This window comes from Garra rufa, chromosome 6 (assembly GCF_049309525.1).
Source record: "Garra rufa chromosome 6, GarRuf1.0, whole genome shotgun sequence".
Classification (NCBI taxonomy): domain Eukaryota; kingdom Metazoa; phylum Chordata; class Actinopteri; order Cypriniformes; family Cyprinidae; genus Garra; species Garra rufa.
The window spans coordinates 7,494,987-7,512,573 of NC_133366.1; the positions used below are offsets into that span (position 1 = coordinate 7,494,987).

The 17,587-nt window shown below is 35.9% G+C and overlaps 3 protein-coding genes across 3 annotated transcripts in view; 1 reads left to right on the top strand and 2 right to left on the bottom strand.

Moving 5' to 3' along the window:
• The window catches only part of aftpha (aftiphilin a), a 7,377-nt gene extending 5,791 nt beyond the window's left edge, over positions 1 to 1,586 (bottom strand). Inside the window, exons 1-2 of the mRNA XM_073842533.1 lie at positions 1,526 to 1,586; positions 1,346 to 1,452 (exon numbers count right to left, since the gene is read on the bottom strand). Coding sequence (XP_073698634.1) covers positions 1,346 to 1,452; positions 1,526 to 1,586 — 168 coding nt within the window. The remainder of the gene's footprint in view (positions 1 to 1,345; positions 1,453 to 1,525) is intronic.
• A 3,277-nt stretch (positions 1,587 to 4,863) lies between these two features.
• Positions 4,864 to 6,869, bottom strand: LOC141337213 (guanine nucleotide-binding protein G(I)/G(S)/G(O) subunit gamma-5). The gene is made up of 2 exons (XM_073842988.1): positions 6,777 to 6,869; positions 4,864 to 4,989 (listed from the first exon to the last, which is right to left on the bottom strand). The coding sequence occupies exons 1-2, from the start codon at positions 6,867 to 6,869 to the stop codon at positions 4,864 to 4,866; spliced, it is 219 nt and encodes a 72-aa protein (XP_073699089.1).
• Positions 6,870 to 12,798: 5,929 nt separating this feature from the next.
• Positions 12,799 to 14,293, top strand: LOC141336807 (B-cell receptor CD22). Its single transcript, XM_073842534.1, has 6 exons — positions 12,799 to 13,126; positions 13,313 to 13,567; positions 13,643 to 13,888; positions 13,995 to 14,094; positions 14,175 to 14,232; positions 14,276 to 14,293. Exons 1-6 carry the CDS (start codon positions 12,904 to 12,906, stop codon positions 14,291 to 14,293), a joined length of 900 nt encoding a protein of 299 aa, XP_073698635.1. The 5' UTR covers positions 12,799 to 12,903.
• Positions 14,294 to 17,587: the final 3,294 nt, after the last annotated feature.

The following is a 17,587-nucleotide window of genomic DNA, read 5'->3' on the forward strand; positions in this document are numbered from 1 at the left end:
TTTCTTTCTTCACTCAGAAAGAATGTTTTTTGAGTAAAACATTTCAGGATTTCTCTCCATAAAAATGGACTTCTATGGTGCCCCCGAGTTTGAACTTCCAAAATGCAGCTTCAAATGGCTCTAAACGATCACAGCTGAGGAAAGAAGGGTCTTATCTAGCAAAATGAGTTATTTTCTAAATTTTTTTTACAATTTATATACTTTTAACCTCAAATGCTCAAAAAGGAGCGTTTGAAATTAAAAAGTATATAAGTTGTAAATGTTTTTAGAAAATAACCGATCATTTTGCTAGATAACCCAAGATAGACCCTTCTTCTCGTTTAGAGCCCTTTGAAGCTGTGTTTAAACTTCATTTTGGAAGTTCAAACTCGGGGCACCGTAGAAGTCCATTATATGGAGGGATATCTTGAAGCGTTTTCCTCAAAAAACATCATTTATTTACAACTTAAGAAAGAAAGACATGAACATCTTGGATGAAAAGGGGGTGAGTACATTAGCTGTAAATGTTTGTTCTGAAAGTGAACTACACCTCATGTTCAAATTGATCCACACACACACACACACACACACACACACACACACACACACACACACACACACACACACACACACACACACACACACACACACACACACTTGAAGTGGATCAAAGAAGTTCATCACACACACTAAATATTTATATATTTGGGATAAAATCAACCTTTTTTTGAGGGGTGCCAAAATATATAATGTAATATACTGTTAATGAAATATATAAATTAATCAAGAAGTATAATAATAATAATACTAAATTTAATTAAATTTTGATTTGAATATTTATATTTGATACCAACCCCTTGAGACATACAATACTGTTTTTTGTGTGTGTACAAAAAAATAATAAATATATAAATATATTTAATATGAAATATAATTTTAGTAATAATTAATAATAAATTATTAAATAAATATCAATGCATACATGGCAATTAAATATTAATATATAAAAATATTAAAGGAATATTATTTATATATTGATGTACATTCTCTTTTTTGAGCGGTGCCAAAATATAATATATAATGTAATATAATATTGATAAAATATATATATAAAAATCAAGTAGAATCATCATCATAAAAATGATCTAATATTAAATAAAATATCACTTGTAAGTTGAGATGTCATACATTTTTAGGGGGTCTCAAAATATAATTTAACACAATAATAAAATATAAAAGTAAAATAAATACCACCATATGTAGTAATAGGTAGAGAAGAAAAAAAGCATAACTAATATAAAAAAAATAATGCCACAGCTTAATGCAAAATACATTAGATGCTGATGGCTTGTGTAACGTTCTGCACCTGTAATGAGTTGGTCAGCTCTCTGTGCTCCTCTCTGAAGATCCTGTGTGAGAAGCTGCGAGTGGTTTCATCAGGACACAGAGGTGCAATCCCAGAGTTCATCATCTCTGAAACACACAAAATAACACAAACTCTAGCTGTCATCTGTCTCACATGCTGAGGATGTGTGCGATTAGTTACCTGAGAAGTCTTGCGCTCTTAGATGGGATGTTGGGGATCTTGCAACCCGCTTGTGCGCCATAAGCCCAGACGCTGATGATACTGCATATTACATTACAGCATATTATAAATCACTGAGGCATAAAACACTGGCAACTTATACAATATGCACTGTTTCAGTGTATAAAAAAAAAAAAAAAAAAAAAAACAGTGGTTGTGAAAGAACTGGTTAGTTACTTAAAGGGGGCATAACACACAGAGCTTCACTCAACATCAGGGTACCTATATAATAGTACTGCATCCTTCAGATCTTCAAAAAGTCTTTAATTTGATCATATTTACAAAAGAAAGACACAGCTTTATGATTCTCTCTGAAAACAGCCGAGCTCCTGGAGGCGCGCTGTGGGCGGAGCTAAAGATTGAAGAGCACGTGCTTGCCCATTGTCAACAAAGCTGAGATTTGATGCCGTTTCACTTACCATCTGCAGTTCTGATTCATGAACGGGATCTTTTATAGTTGAGACCACCCCATCTTTCAATATCAAACAATGTGTAAATCCAGTGTCGAACTGGACCTTGTTTATAAAACGTTTGTCAACAAAAACGCATTGCAAAACCCTGTTTCTGCCCCGGAAAAACAAACTGCACCTACTGTTCACATAACGCTGAGTTCTTCGGGAAGCTGAGCTAGTTATTTTTGCCTTGCAACCAAACCACACTTCTTTAGAAACATGCAGTCCCGTGCAGCCGAATGAAGAGCGTTGGTGGGCGCGCTCTTGAGCTTGCTCTGCTCGATGTGTGCGCGGGCGCGCTCTTCCGGGAGAAATGTCCATACAAGGAGTTCCACCCTTCAGGACCTTCACGAAGAGCAATGATCGAAAAAGAAAAAACTTTCCGAAACTTGTAAGAAACCCAGAAGTGTGTATTTGGCACAGAAATACTGTTACATGTCCAATTTGTTTTTAAACTTCGGCAATGTTTAGCATGAGAATCCAACTCTTTACTTTAGCTTGCATTTAACCCCTTTAAGCAACAAAACAGTGTTTTTGGCAACTTTTAAATATATAACATTAAAGAAACTTATAAAAACTGCATTTATACATCAATTCAATACCTAAATATGAGAATACGTACATACAGTAACTTACCAGAGGAAAAAGGAAGTTGCACCTATTCACATAAAGCAGATTAAAAAGATCAGAGTGTTACAGAGCAAACTGAGATCACAAATGACTTGTTTAACTAATCATCCATTTCATCTGATATCTGCAGGTTTCCTTCAATCATCTCATCAGTGATTGACAGCTTCAGTCTATTTATCAGCAGCTGAGCAGATACAAAACACACCTCACAATATTCAAGAAGCCCATATAATAAAAACACAACGATACATGATCAATAACACTTTATTTTAAAAGTCAGTTTAGTAAAAAGTCAATGAAACAAGAAAGTTTAAATGTAACATACTCATTCAGTAGGTGATCAGGGTTTCCTCAACACAGCACATATCGAATGTCTTCCTCATCAAACACACCTGATTCAACTCATCAGCTCGTTAAGATCTGAAATGAGCTTCAGATAAAGGAAGACGTCAAACATGTGCACTGTTGAGGAATAGAGTTGCAAAAAGGTGGAAAACTTTCCAGGATGTTTTGGAATCTTCCAGGGATTTTTGGAAAGTTTCCAGAAATTTTCCACCTATTTGCAACCCCATTGAGGACACAAAGCATGACTTTTCAAACCAAAATCCTGCTGGCCATAAATTAGTAAAAGACTATAGTAGAAAAACATCATGTAATTTTAGATAGGAAAATACTCTAATAGTTTATCTTGACCATTCCTTCCACATAAACCAGGGAGAACTTCATACAATCTACCAAGGAAGTCTTTTTGTTTTATAAAATATCCATTACAAATAAAATAGTGTTTGGTACATAAAACATGGGGTGTGTTATGGGTTTTACAGTCAATTGTACCATACAGTGTAGATTCAGCGTAGTCAACATATTATTACTCATAATACAGTTCAGACAAATAAACAGCAACTGTGCAGATATGAAATGAGTGTGAAGGAAATTAACACAGAGGAAATACTTCTCTTTTTTTTTTTTGCTATGCTAACTAGTGTTTGTGTGTGTAGTGTGCTCCAGGAGGTCTTTATGGAGTAGTGTAAAGGGAGAAACAGACACTTGAAGGCAGCCATGTCATCTGCAACGCTTCACCAGCTCTGAAATAACAGATAAAACAGAGATATTAATATATTTAAATGAGTAGTTCATCAAAAAATGAAAATTGGTTCAAAACAGGCAAACCAAGTTGTAGATGAGTTTGTTTCTTCATCAGATTTGGAGAAACATAGCATTACGTCACTTGCTCACCAATGGATCCTCTGGAGTGAATGGGTGCCGTCAGAATAAGAGTCCAAAGATACGAGTTCATAACCCATACTAACACTCCTGTGAAAAAAAAAGTCCATCTCTGTCGTCTCACATCAAAATCCACTTTAAATTATTGTTTTTTCCCAAAAAAAAAAAAAAAAAAAAAAAAGTTTTATTTAACTGCATTTTTGTTTGTTTTTCTAAGCAAAAAATAAATATGTTTTTCCCTAATTTACAGAAGACACCCACTTAAATGTCATTCACTGTAATAGTCTTGTCAGGCATTTTAACAACAAAAATCAGTTTAAGGCTTATTAAAAGACAAATTACTTTCACCTCAAATACTAATGAGTTATTTTTCATTTTAACATTTCTCAGTTTTTTTACTAATTTAAAACACAACAAAATTTAATATGCTCCCTTATTCTTTTATATATTTTAATATGTACAATTCAAAATAAGCAAGTCATTTTAATTTTAATGAATGACAATGTAACATTATTTCAACAACATTTTGACATTTTATTCACCAAAAACTTATCTGAAACCTTAAAGGTAGACACTTTACGTACATTAAATGTGCTTTCCATGGACATAAAAATAACTTTTGTAATTGTCTTTTGACCCATATTTGTTTAGCAAAAGTTTCAAGGTAAAAATGTCTTGATTTCTATACAAACATGCAGCTTTTTGATTCATAAGACATTAACTGATGTACTGGAGTGGTGTGGATTACTTGTGATGTTTTTATCAGCTGTTTGGACTCTCCTTCTGATGGCACCCATTCACTGCAGAGGATCCATTGGTGAGCAAGTGATGCAATGCTAGATTTTTTACATACAAACAAACTCACTTAGATCTTGCATGGCCCAGTGCATTTTGAAATGATTTTGATTGCGTATGCATTCACTTAACGCATATATGTTGCTTTAGAAGGACAGGAGGTTGTTGGTAACCTTTGCATGATCAGACAGCAGTCGTTTAGAGGAGGCCACAGGACTTGGGCGGACGGAAGGGGTTGTCGCTGGATGGCACGCCCATCAGCAGCGGGTCTTTATGGGCATTCTGCAGGCAGAAGTTCTTCAGGTCTGTGGCAGCTTGAGAAACCTACAGAGATTACAATTTATATAACAACTTAAATGTGACCCTGGACCACAAAACCAGTCATAAGGGTCAATTTGTGGAAATTGAGATTTATGCATAATCTAAAAGCTGAATAAATAAGCTTTCCATTGATGATAGGACCATATTTGGTCAAAATACAATGATTTGAAAACCTTGATTCTGAGGGTGCAAAACAAAATCTAAATATTGAGAAAATCGCCTTTAAAGTTGTCCAAATGAAGTTCTTGGCAATGCATATTACTAATCAAATTAGGTTTTGATATATTTAGTAGGAAATTTACTAAATATCTTCACGGAACATGATCTTTATTTAATATCCTAATGATTTTTGGCATAAAAGATTAATCAATTTGGACCCAAACAACATATTGTTGGCTACTGCTACAAATATTCTTGTGCTGCTTAAGATTGGTTTTGAGGTCCAAGGAAATGATATGCATCGAAGGAGTAGTTCACTTTCAAAACAAAAATTTACAGATAATATACTCACGCCCTTTTCATCCAAGATGTTCATATCTTTCTTCAGTCGTAAGGAAATTATGATTTTTGAGTAAAACATTTTAGGATTTCTCTCCATATAGTGGACTTCTATGGTGCGCCAGAGTATGAACTTCCAAAATGCAGCTTTAAAGGACTCTAAACGATCACAGCCAAAGAAAAAAGGGTCTTATCTAGCAAAAGGATGGGTTATTTTCTAAAAAAAAAATCAGTTTATGTACTTTTTAACCTCAAATGCTTGTCTTGTCTAGCTCGGCAAGACGAGCGTTTGAGATTAAAAAGTATATAAGTTGTAAATATTTTTAGAAAATAACCCATCGTTTCACTAGATAAGACTCTTCTTCCTCGGCCGGGATCATTTAGAGCCCTTTGAAGCTGCATTTAAGCTGCATTTTGGAAGATCAAACTCGGGGGCACCATAGAAGTCCACTATATGGAGAGAAATCCTAAAATGTTTTCCTCAAAAATCTCCATTTCTTTACGACTGAAGAAAGAAAGACATGAACATCTTGGATGACAAGTGGGTAAGTACATTACCTGTAAATTATTGTTCTACTCCTTTAAGTGCACATACTTAATTTTATTCTATCTATATTTTTAAGGTTTTTACAGATTAAGAATTTTGAACCTGGCTTTATCTAAATGTTCAGGTTTCTGTTTTACTAGGCGAACAGTACTTTAACTAAGTAACATCAGCAAACATTGCATTAATTATGAAGTTTACTGTACAGCATTATAAAGCAAAACAATTGTTTTTTCATATTGAGGTCTTTAGGTTGAAGAACGCTGTTTTTGGTCACTCTTAGTAACACCCACAAAAACAAAAAGTTTATTTTGGACCCACACCAAGTTTTTACAGTTGTATCATAATATTCCATAAAGTATTACAGTATTGAAATCTGATACCATCTGTGCACCATTAGTACCACCAGAGCGTCCGTTTATGCTGCTGCTCTCTTTGTTTGCATATATTTGCATTATTAATGAGCATGGGTAACGACAGCTAACAGTTGTCTGAACTTTACTTTAAATGCGTTTTTGACCGTATACAACTGTTATAAAACACTTCAACCCCATTTCGGAGAAGTTGTGACGTTAAAAACTTTTTACTGTTTACCTATACATGGGTAAAAACGCGTTAAATGTGTTGTTTGGTCAGTTAGCGTTAGCACTAAAGTTAGCAGTAACTCACACCGGTTAAACTGATCCGTTTGTGTTCCGCTGTAAATACAGAAGCCTTTCACGTTTATTGCTGAAGTTGACATACTTACGTTAATTCGTCGTATTTTGGCCTCTAGTCTTAGCTGTTTGACGGTTTTCTGCGCCACAGCCACACTGCTGCTGCTAGCGTTATTGTTGGACATGATGACTGACTGTCTGACTACTGACTAAAAGAGAGTTTGCGGAAGTTTGAGAAACAAGCGCGCGCACGCTATCCAAATGTGAAAATACTGTATAGTCTTTTGAAAGTTGTTTTAATAGTTACGCATTATAGTACGTTTTACATTTTTTGGCATATAAAAAAGAAAGTCTCTTTATATCGTTTTACAAATGGAGGTTTTCGTTTTTTAGTTTATAAGGCTGAGGTCAAAAGTTCAGAATCTGCAAAATGTAAATTTTCTGAGCAAAAATAAGATCTATCATACAAATATGTATGCATGTTATTTTTTATTTAGTACTGACCTGAATAAGATATTTCACAAAAAAAGATGTTTACATGTAATCCACAGGAGAAAATAATAGTTATAAAAATTACTGTTCAAAAGTTTTCATACACTTGATCCTTAAAGGAACACTCCACTTTTTTTGGAAATAGGCTCATTCTCCAACTCCCCCCGAGTTAATAAGTTGAGGACTCAGTTAAACTGCCTGCTGTTATTCAGAAAAATCCTGCAGGTCCCACAAATTATTTGGTTTTTCAGCATTTGTTTTGCATTCAAACCTTTTCCAACAATTACTATATGCTTTTTGAGATCCATCTTTTCACACTGAGGACAACTGAGGGCACATACAACTTTTACAGAACGTTCAAACACTCACTGATGCTCCAGAAGGAAACACAATGCATTAAGAGCCTGGCGTGAAAACATTTTGAATTTGAAGATTAGGGAAAATGTAACTTATTTTGTCTTCTGGGGAACATATAATGATCTTCTGTAGCTTCTGAAGGACAGTACTAAATGAAAATATATGATATTTACTCAAAAATGTACACATCCTCATTCTTTTCAAAAGTTTTCACACCTGGCTCTTAATGCATTGTGTTTCCTTCCCTCAGTTGTCTTCAGTGTGAAAAATGAATCTCAAAATCATACAGTCGTTGTTGGAAAGGGTTCAAACACAAAAATGCCGAAAAACCAAAGAATTTGTGGTACCTGATGGATTTTTTTGAAGAACAGCTGGCAGTTTAGCTGTTCAGGACAAACAAGGGACTCTAAATAAATATACTCTGAAAACTAATTAGGTACTAAAATGTACATTTAAAGTACTAATATGCCAATATTATGGGTAAATACAGTACAAATGTGTGTCTTTTGCCCAGTGACAGCTTACTTTTTTCCCTTTTGTGAGTGTAAGATATTGTGGTCTAGATATGGCTTGGGCCTTTCCTTCAATATAAGTCTGATGAGATGAAGTCTATTCATTCTGAAGTATCATTCAAGTTCTTGTCAAAAACACTGTGCAAAATGTTCTTGTAGTAAGCATAAGCTATATTTGACACCTTCATAGCTACCGTATTTTCCGTATTTATGACACCATCTAAGACAAGTGTGGTCAGCAGTTTTTTATTTTTTTAGTTCTCACCACAGTTTCATTGGGGAAGAGGACATACTTAATTTTGGTCGTAGGCCATTTTGTCTCACCACAGTCTTTGCCTTTTCTACTACCGGCTGTTTTTGTGTTGGTCGTTAGGAGACTTCAGTATCATGGTAATATATTTCATTTTAAATCATGTTTAGTTGAAATGACTGAGAAGGGTTTTCTGAATCTTAATGTTAATCTTAACTCACTTGAAGTTACTCTTCTTAATACATTGCATTGTATTTTAGCACAAGATGTTTAATGAGGAACAGCATGGTCAGTTTAAGTCAAGCAATGATAAGAACATGGCTGGAAGCATGCTTTTTTTAAGTGTTTCTGTAAAATGTGGAGGATAGTTTATTACTTGTGTTAATTTTCACTGTGTGAAGATAGAGATATGCGATGTTTAATGGAGGTTTTGCATGATAAATCTCATGTGTTGCAGGTGTGTCCAGCTCTACTGCTTCAGGCCTTCATCTGGATCTCTTTGACAGCAAAAGGTTATGTGATAACCCAACGTAATGAATACCAGTTTTTTTTTTTTTTTTTACAAAAGACTGTTTTTCCTATAAGCAGATAACAGTGTTGCTTTACTGGCAGCATATTTGCATTTGCAACTTCTCTTACATTTTGCATCCTGTGTGACTTCAGTTCAGAGCAAACAGTCACACCTTACAGCTTTCTGCACTTGTTCTGTACAGAGGGTTTTCACAGCATGTCATCAGTTGGCCATATTGGTGGCACTAAATGTAAACACTGCCATTGAACCAAACGAAGCATGCATATTTTATGGATTATTGCTGCTGAAAAAAGTCAATTGTTATCATGTTTTGGGCTGTACTAACTGGTCAGACGAGGAAAAACATTTTGGGTACTATACTGCCCTCCAAAGGCAAAGTGCAGTAACTACGCCAACACTGAAACTGAGAAAAATGCCTTTAAAGTTTTTGCAGCTAGTCAAACATGTTGAAACTCTCGTTTCTCTGAAACGGGACACAATTTAACCAGGAGACATTGCCACAAGACAAAACAGTTGTCACAAAGTCCATTTTAAGCCTTAACTCAATTTGACCAAATGTGTAGTTACTGCGCTTTGCCTTTGGAGGGCAGTATAGACTGCAAGGAGAAGATTGCAAAAAAACTGGCCAAACTGAACCAGGATTGTCAGACTAAGAATCTTGGCAAAATTTGTGTTTGTTCTTATCATTTCCGCTCATGCCGGTGAAATAGGCTAATATCTTAATACTGCTTGTAAAACTTTACCACCTTTAGCTTTAGATTGTCAAAATATTGCACCCTTATCTGCTTACCAAGTCATCTCTATATAATTTTGCAGCTTGCACACATTTTCCATGGTTTAGGCAGCATTAATTAGCATAACAATGTATTTAGTACATTAGCTGTGCAATCCATGCCGTTGTTTATCGCCAATATGGATGTGCATTTGGGTAACTGACCAAACCATGATGTAAGAGCAAACCCTCTATAAAGATATAGTCACCTTCTGAACCCTTGAGGCTTTGTCATGAAACCTTGCAAAGCAGCATTTCATGTGTACATTTGTGTGTATTCCAGGTGTGCAGTATGACGTGACCTATATCGTCAGCAAAATGTGTGTGGTTCGGCAGTCGACGGTGCTTATACCCTGCAAACACACTTCTCGATACGTGCAGGTGAGCACAGCTGAATGGCTATTTGGGAAATCGCCGGAGCAGGAGGTCAGGGTTTCTCAGGACCCTGCGTTCGTAGGCCGTGTGGAGTTTGTGCAGCCTGACACAGGAAACTGCTCGCTGCTGCTGCGGGATGTGAGAGAAAGTGACGCGGGCATCTTCCGGTTTGTGCTCAGCACTTCTTCCGGCCGTGATTGGACAAACAATCAGGGAATCCAGCTAGAAGTAACAGGTGAGTGGAGAGTCAGATGATAGGTGTCAACAGGGCCGCTGCTGGCCAAATGGGTGCCCTAAGCAAAAATTTACTTTTGTGCCCCCTCCCCAAAATATTACGGAAGTAAAAATAAAATAAAATAATAAAAAAACACCTACTATAGGGGCCAAAATAGAACTTTATTCAAATAAAAGTAATTACACGAATAAATTGTATCATTTATAAATTACAATTGTATCTCTACAGCAAAAAAAACAAACAAAAAAACTAAAATTACACTTTAAATAAAACTTTTAAAAATGTGAAATCTTAATAAAATAAACAATAATAAACTGAAATAAAATCAACACTGTCATCTGCTGGAGCTTTCCAAAGTTCAAAATTTACAATAAAGCAGACGAGGGTTATGATGTCCACATATTTTTGTTGAGGAAATGATAAGAAAGATTATGTGGATATTTTAAACGTTTGGTCAATATTAAACAAGGAATTTGATCATCATGTAAGTGTAACAACTGCATTTGGTGCCCTTTTCAGGCATTTCTATTAAAATTGTAATGTAAACTGTTAATTTTGTATTAGATTATGTATTTTAACACTGTTATTTAATGACACCATATGGTCATTATTAATCAATAATCATAATTGCCTCTGTGTTTTAATATAATGCATTTTAAGTCACTGTGTTTACTTAGATCTGCTTGTATTCATATTGACAAAGATGCGTTAGTCGTGAAATTATTACTGACATTAAAACACATTATTAACGTTGACAGAATAAAATAAAGTTTCACAGGATTATGAACGCACCTGAAAGTGATGCACGGGCTTCATCTTGGGCTTTTTCTTTTTCTTTCGTTTCTCGGCGCCGGACTGTTGATGTCTCTTTCCAGGACCAGGCATATTGTTCATCAATTATTATCATCATTTTTGGCCAAATAGGCAGCCGTAAACAGAGGTGAGGGCGCGTCGCAGATGCTGCGTGTCATCACGTGCTTACTAGCCTACTCTGCGCTCACCGTAAAATGCAATATATACGTTTATATTTTTATATTTTTGTTTATTTGTATATGTATATTATTAATATTAATTTATTATTATAATATATAAAAACGATTTTTTGAGCAGCTGGGATGGTGCCCCCCTGGGAGTTGGTGCCCTACGCAGACTGCGTACTCTGCGTATAGGGAGCGGCGGTACTGGGTGTCAATAAAGACATTTGACATTTTAATGTGAGCGCTGGAATTGAAATCATTATGCAATATTTATTTAAAAATCTAACACTAAACATTTTAGAGTTGCTTAAAGGGGTCATATGATGCGATTTAATATTTCCCTTTGTCTTTGGAGTGTTACAAGCTTTTTGTGCATATATAAGATCTGTAAATTTGCAAAGATTAAAGTCTCAAACCCAAAGAGATATTCTTTATAAAAGTTAAGACTCAGCCACACCTTCCTAAAATGGCTCATTCAAACATGCCCCAACATGTCTAGGTCACAGTGTGGGAAGATGTGCATAACACGTCTATATGCAAAGAAAAAGGCGTAACTTTTATCAGCTGTACTATTGTTGCAGCCACTGCCATGTTGTGGAGACGCTGTGTGTTTCATTGCGAAAGCAAAAGTACTTTGTTTAGCCTTCCAAATGAAGACACAACTAGAAATCAGTGGTTAAGTTGTATTTACAACACTGTTCTGGAACAATACAACGCAAATATTTAAGGGTGTGCAGCTCATTTTATGGAGGACTGTTTCCTGAACCTGGGAGAGTAGCCAACAGTGCTGGCTGTGCACACTATAAAGTGGGGTAATTCCAACTTTGCAAGGACAGTCTGGTGCGTCTGACTCACAGCCTGTAAGTACATTTTCATATTTGAAGAATTTGCTACTGGCTATCCAACGCGAGTTTTGAGCAGTGTAGAATAGTGTGGTTAACATGGTGTTGTGTTTAAGACAGTATGAGTCTATATAATCAGTAATTATATCCTCACTGGATGCAACAAATGGCTAATTTATAATGTTTTTTTGTTGTCCCGTTGCATGGAGCATCACAACATGGTAAGGGGCGTAACATTTCCGAACCTCGGATGGCATAAGCATGGCATTGCACAAAATGCACAAAATAATGTTCTTTTTAGCAACATCCCCCCCTTGACCCCAACATGACCCCTTTTAAAGCTACACTATGTAACTTTTTTGGTTCAAAATTAACAACATGCAATGGCATGGCAATTCTCTGAGGTAAATAACAGCATAGATTGCACAGTTAATGTACCATTGAACATGTTGTTCTGCTAATTTATGCTGCATAAACCATGACATGTACTGAGGAACTCCTAAGGGGGAGGAAAGATAGGAGTTTCTCACAATTATATCATTGGGTATTTATACTGTATATAAAATGTTGGCATCAGGCAGCTGCTAATCCGGGGCACTGAACTTGCTTTGAAACGCGTGCTTACTTTTTACTTTCACTTTCAAGGTTCGCAAACACAAATACTCAGTGTATACTACGGAGCGGCAAAAGTAACTCTAATATTTTCTTGTAAACGATAAAGTAATGCATTACTTGTTACTTGAAAAAAGCAATCTGATTACATACCTCTTGTTACTTGTAATGCATTACCGCTGATAAACACACATATTAAGCATACACTTCTTCTTTCTGGTCCAGACACGAAGCTGAAGGTACAGACTGAGTCTGATGTAGTGATGGAGGGAGACTGGATTATGTTTGACTGTGGTTCATGCATCCCCTCCATGACTGTGCCAACCTACATTTGGAGGAAAGATGGCCGTCCACTCAGTCAAAACCATGGGAACAACATACTTTATTTGGACTCTGTCGAGCTGGAGGACGGAGGCAGATATTCCTGCACCATAAGCGGTCATGAGGAACTCAACTCATCTGCTGAAATCACTGTTAGACCTGGATGTAAGTTAGCTCAGAGCCTTATTTTGAAACTACTCATGTGTTCTTCAGAATAAAATTACAGTATTGTTTATCAACAATTAATGTTGGTTATAATCATGTTTACAAAGCAAAAGCAATAGATATGATCTGAGTTGAAAACAACCATTTCACTGCTTGTCATTCCACACTTCTTTGTCTTCTGTTTAGATCCTCCGAAGAGCATCTCAGTGTCCATCAGTCCATCTAGTGAAATATTGGAGGGAGATTCAGTGACTCTGAACTGCAATAGTGATGCAAAACCACCTGCAGAAATCAGTTGGATTAAGGAAGGAATGTTTGTAGGATCTGGAAAAATGTACAGCATCTCAAAGATCAGCTCTGATCACAGTGGAGAATACAAGTGCAAGTCCATCAATAAACACGGAGAGAAATACTCTGATGTTGTGATGCTGAATGTGATGTGTAAGTGAACTGAGTAGAGATTCAGTATGTTTTATTGTTGTTGTTGATTAGATATTTTATTTATTTATATTTTAGATGCTCCAAGAGATGTTGTGGTGAACCTTAATTCATCTGCTGAAATAGTGGAGGGAGATTCAGTGACTTTGAGCTGCAGCAGTGATTCAAACCCTCCGGCAGAAATCAGCTGGTTTAATGAAGATGAAAGCTCAGCTGTTGGATCTGGACAGAGTTTTAAGGTATTACAGACTGGACACTTTTATTGTGAGGCTCACAATCAACATGGATCTGAGAGATCAGACACTGTTTCAGTCACTGTTAAAGGTGAGAATCATCTCTGTTGATTTCAGTTTTGGAGGTCATTGTCTGCATAATGAGAGTCTGTGAGTAAAAACACTTTGTTTTCTGTCTGTCGTCTGCACAACCGAAGAGCGCAGCTCATCTCTGATCAGGGTCACAGTGGGAATCACTGCAGCTGTTGTCTTGACGTCTGTGATTCTGATGGTTTTCATCGGCCTGTTGATCAGAAGGTGAAGGAGACTCTGTGTCTGTACTGTTATAAAGATTCAGAGTCAGTTTGAGTTCATGTTCATTTCTTCTTCTCTCACAGGAAACGAGCGACTCCTTCAGAAGAGCAAAACCACAGAGAATCACAACCCAATAAGACGGTGTGTAAATCTCCTCATGTATCTTCTCATCTGTGTCTGTCAGTTCTGGAGGGAGTATTAATTCTCTCATCATTGTGTGTCGTCAGCTCGAGTCTCCTGGGGACACCTACATGACCCTTGAACCCAAGTCCAGATGTTCTGAATACGACACGCTGGATGTGAGTTCCTCTGCTGATGCTGTTTATCATGTGGATGTTTAACATGAAAACGTATTAGTAATAAACATGTTCACTTCTTCTCTAGAATATAAAGAGATCCTGTGAAAACACAGACGACGCTGAAGCTCAGGATCCTACATATGAAGACATTAATAACTGATTAATTCATGATATGACTTTTTAAAAACTATTTATTCTCTTTTGATTTCTACTCTTTCTCTGGCTTAGAATTAAACATGTTTCCTTTTTAGTGCTTTTAAGAATGCATTGTGTTTCATATGATGGACTCCAGTCTTGTAGTTTCTGACTATGATTCCATGAATTTGGAGGATTTATTAATTATATAATCAAATGTGCTACTTTAGCAGATGTGTTTCACCCTCTTCTTTACCAGCTTTATCTACTTTTATACTATTTAAAAATACCTAGAATTAACAATAGAAAAGATTTCTAGATTGTTTCAGAATGAAAACTTCAGCAGAGAGAAACAATCTAATCAATGGAAACAGTAAACATATGTACATAAAAGAAAAACATGTGAATTATAAAGAATACATTGGTAAAATAAAGTTCTAATACTTTTTTTGCATGCAACTCTATTGACAGTGCCTTGCGAAAGTATTCATACCCCTTCAGTTTTGTTATGTCGTAGCCTAAAAACTTCATACACCATAATAACAAAGCATAAAAACAGATTTATGACAACTTTGCAAACATTTTTGTAATACCTGTAAATAATAATAATAAGTACATTGCATAAGTATTTATACCTTTAATGCAGTACTTAGTTAAGCACCTTTACAGCCTCTAGGCTTTTGGGTATGATGCAACAAGTTTTGCACATTTGGCAATTTTCTGGCATTGCTCTCCTCATTTCTTCACCTCTCAAGCTCTGTCAGCTTGGATGGGGACTGTCAGACATTTTCAGATTTCTCCAGAAATGTTTGATTGGGTTTAAGCCCAGGCCCTGCCTCGGCCTCTTAAGGCCATTCGTGTCTATAAGCCACTCTTGCTGTGTGCTTAGGTTCATTGTCCAATTGGAAGGTGAACTTTCTGCTCAGTCTGAGGTTCTGAATGCTCTGGATTGGGTTTTTCATTAAGGCTGTGTCTATATTTTACTGTGTTGAGCTTTTCTTCTACTCTGGCAAGTCCCTCAGTTCCTGCAGCTGAAAAACAGCCCCACAGCACGTGGCTGCTACAAGCACACTTTACTTTTGGGATGGTACTCTGCAGGTGATGAGCAGTAACTTGTTTCCTTCTTACATGATGTTTGGAATTAAGGTTTATCAGACCATTTTTAGCTGTTAGACCTTTTATTTTTAGATGTGCGTGCCTTTCCAAATCATACCACAAGTAAACTTCATCTGAAATGTAGTAACATCTTCAAACACTATGAATGCTCCTGAGCTAAATTTCGAGTGTTCCAGAAAAGGGTATGAGTACTTATGCAATGGAATCATTTAAGGGTTTTACTTCTAATATTCAGTTCTGATGAATCTGCAATGATGTTACAAACCTGTTTTGGCTTTGTCATTATGGTGTATGTATGGAGTGTAGATTTATGTGGAAAAAAGTCATTTAAAGCAGTTTTTTACATAACAAAATGTGAAAAAAGGAGTATGAATACTTTTGCAAGGCACTGTATGGGGCATGTCTAGAGTGATTTGGTTGTTTGAGGGTGTGCTGATGAATATTTACTACTAGAAATTTCTGTTCACAAATGCTCGTCACTGTAGGAGTTGCATAACTTTTGCAAACGCTGCACTAAAATGGAGGGGAAAGAGGAAGCAGCACACTGATGCACAGAAGTGTTGGGTTCATCACCATTTCTCTCATTAGAAAAAAAAATCTATTTATATAGTCTTTCTGTGTGTTTTCATTTAATCCGTCCGTGTTTTTATTTTATCTCGAAATGGTGTCGTAAAAACAAGGTGCTTGTGTGTTCATCGAGAAGTCTATGTGGGTTTTATTTATGCAGAATCTACATTAGTGTTGTGTGACTGGAGGAGGAGCATCTTTCACTCACACAGAGAAAAATACAGAGAGACAGGAAGTGTCAACATCTTTAAAACAGTTTCCCACCATCCAGCCTGATCAGCTTTCATTTGAATATACTAACTCTACAGGTTACAGTGAAGCAAGGTAAGAAAAGAGCTCTCTAAATATGTAAAATGCATTGAAGTTTAATAAATCAAAATTTCAAAAAAGTCTGTTTGATGAGTTGTTTCTTATTAGTCATATTTTCCCTTTGAGCAGCAGTGTGTGTTTCTTTCATTAATTTATTTTTATTTTAGTTTCCTTTATTATTTGATTATGACATTGTATCATTAATTGTTTGAAAGTTATATAATCAAGAGTTACTCATATTCCCAAGTTTTTCATATGAGTATTGTTTTTGTGGTTCACATGTTATTGTTCTGTCTTGCCTGAACAATGTACTTAAACAGTGGCAGAATGTATTACACTTTGATGTATTAGAGTTTTCATACGACTGAAGTGTTTTCGTAGAATTTGGAGTGTACTGCTCTGAATTAGTTCCACTGCTATAAGAGTTGCACAACAAGGTCTTCAGAACTAAGATGTGCTTGGATCAACATGTTCCAAAATTACCTATTCTTTTATTTATTTTAAATTTGAATAAAAATGCTCTTTTGTCATCACTGCCTTATCTACCTGGAAATCTCTGCATCAAATCTGATGGACTGAGTGATTTGTTGATGTTACTGAATGATGGAAATGATCTATATGTGTTTGCATGAAACATACACTTCAGACTTAAACATGTGTGTCATTTTAATCATTTGCTTGTTTTTTTAGAATGTTTTGTCTTTTCTCTCTGATTTCTCTGCTTATGATTCCTGGTGAGTCTGATACAAATTCTTTAAGTTGTTTTGCAATGGAGATCAGACTGTTACGAACATTGTAAATATCCACAAAGTCCAATATGCTGATCTTGTTTTATTTGGTAATTTGATACTTACAATAAATTGAAAGTAAAACTGAAGAGTAAAGAAGTTTCTGTGATTAACAAACACTAAATAAATGCAATCCAATCAAATAGTGAAACACACATTCTGAAAACCGTTAAACAAATACTCTACATCTTGTAAGATATGAACATGCATGTAATCTGTAGTTTCCTGTTGTTATATCTTCCAGCGATTTGCAGCCAGGAATGGAAGGTTCAATACACAAAG

Excerpts from the sequence above, each read along its gene's own strand:
- LOC141337213 (XM_073842988.1), bottom strand. The coding sequence starts at position 6,869 with ATGTCCAACAATAACGCTAGCAGCAGCAGTGTGGCTGTGGCGCAGAAA. Across the intron at positions 4,990-6,776 it reads CCAAAATACGACGAATTAAC|GTTTCTCAAGCTGCCACAGA; the intron begins GTAAGTATGTCA and ends TAATCTCTGTAG.
- LOC141336807 (XM_073842534.1), top strand. The coding sequence starts at position 12,904 with ATGGAGGGAGACTGGATTATGTTTGACTGTGGTTCATGCATCCCCTCC. Across the intron at positions 13,568-13,642 it reads TGTGATGCTGAATGTGATGT|ATGCTCCAAGAGATGTTGTG; the intron begins GTAAGTGAACTG and ends TTTATATTTTAG. Across the intron at positions 13,889-13,994 it reads TGTTTCAGTCACTGTTAAAG|AGCGCAGCTCATCTCTGATC; the intron begins GTGAGAATCATC and ends GCACAACCGAAG.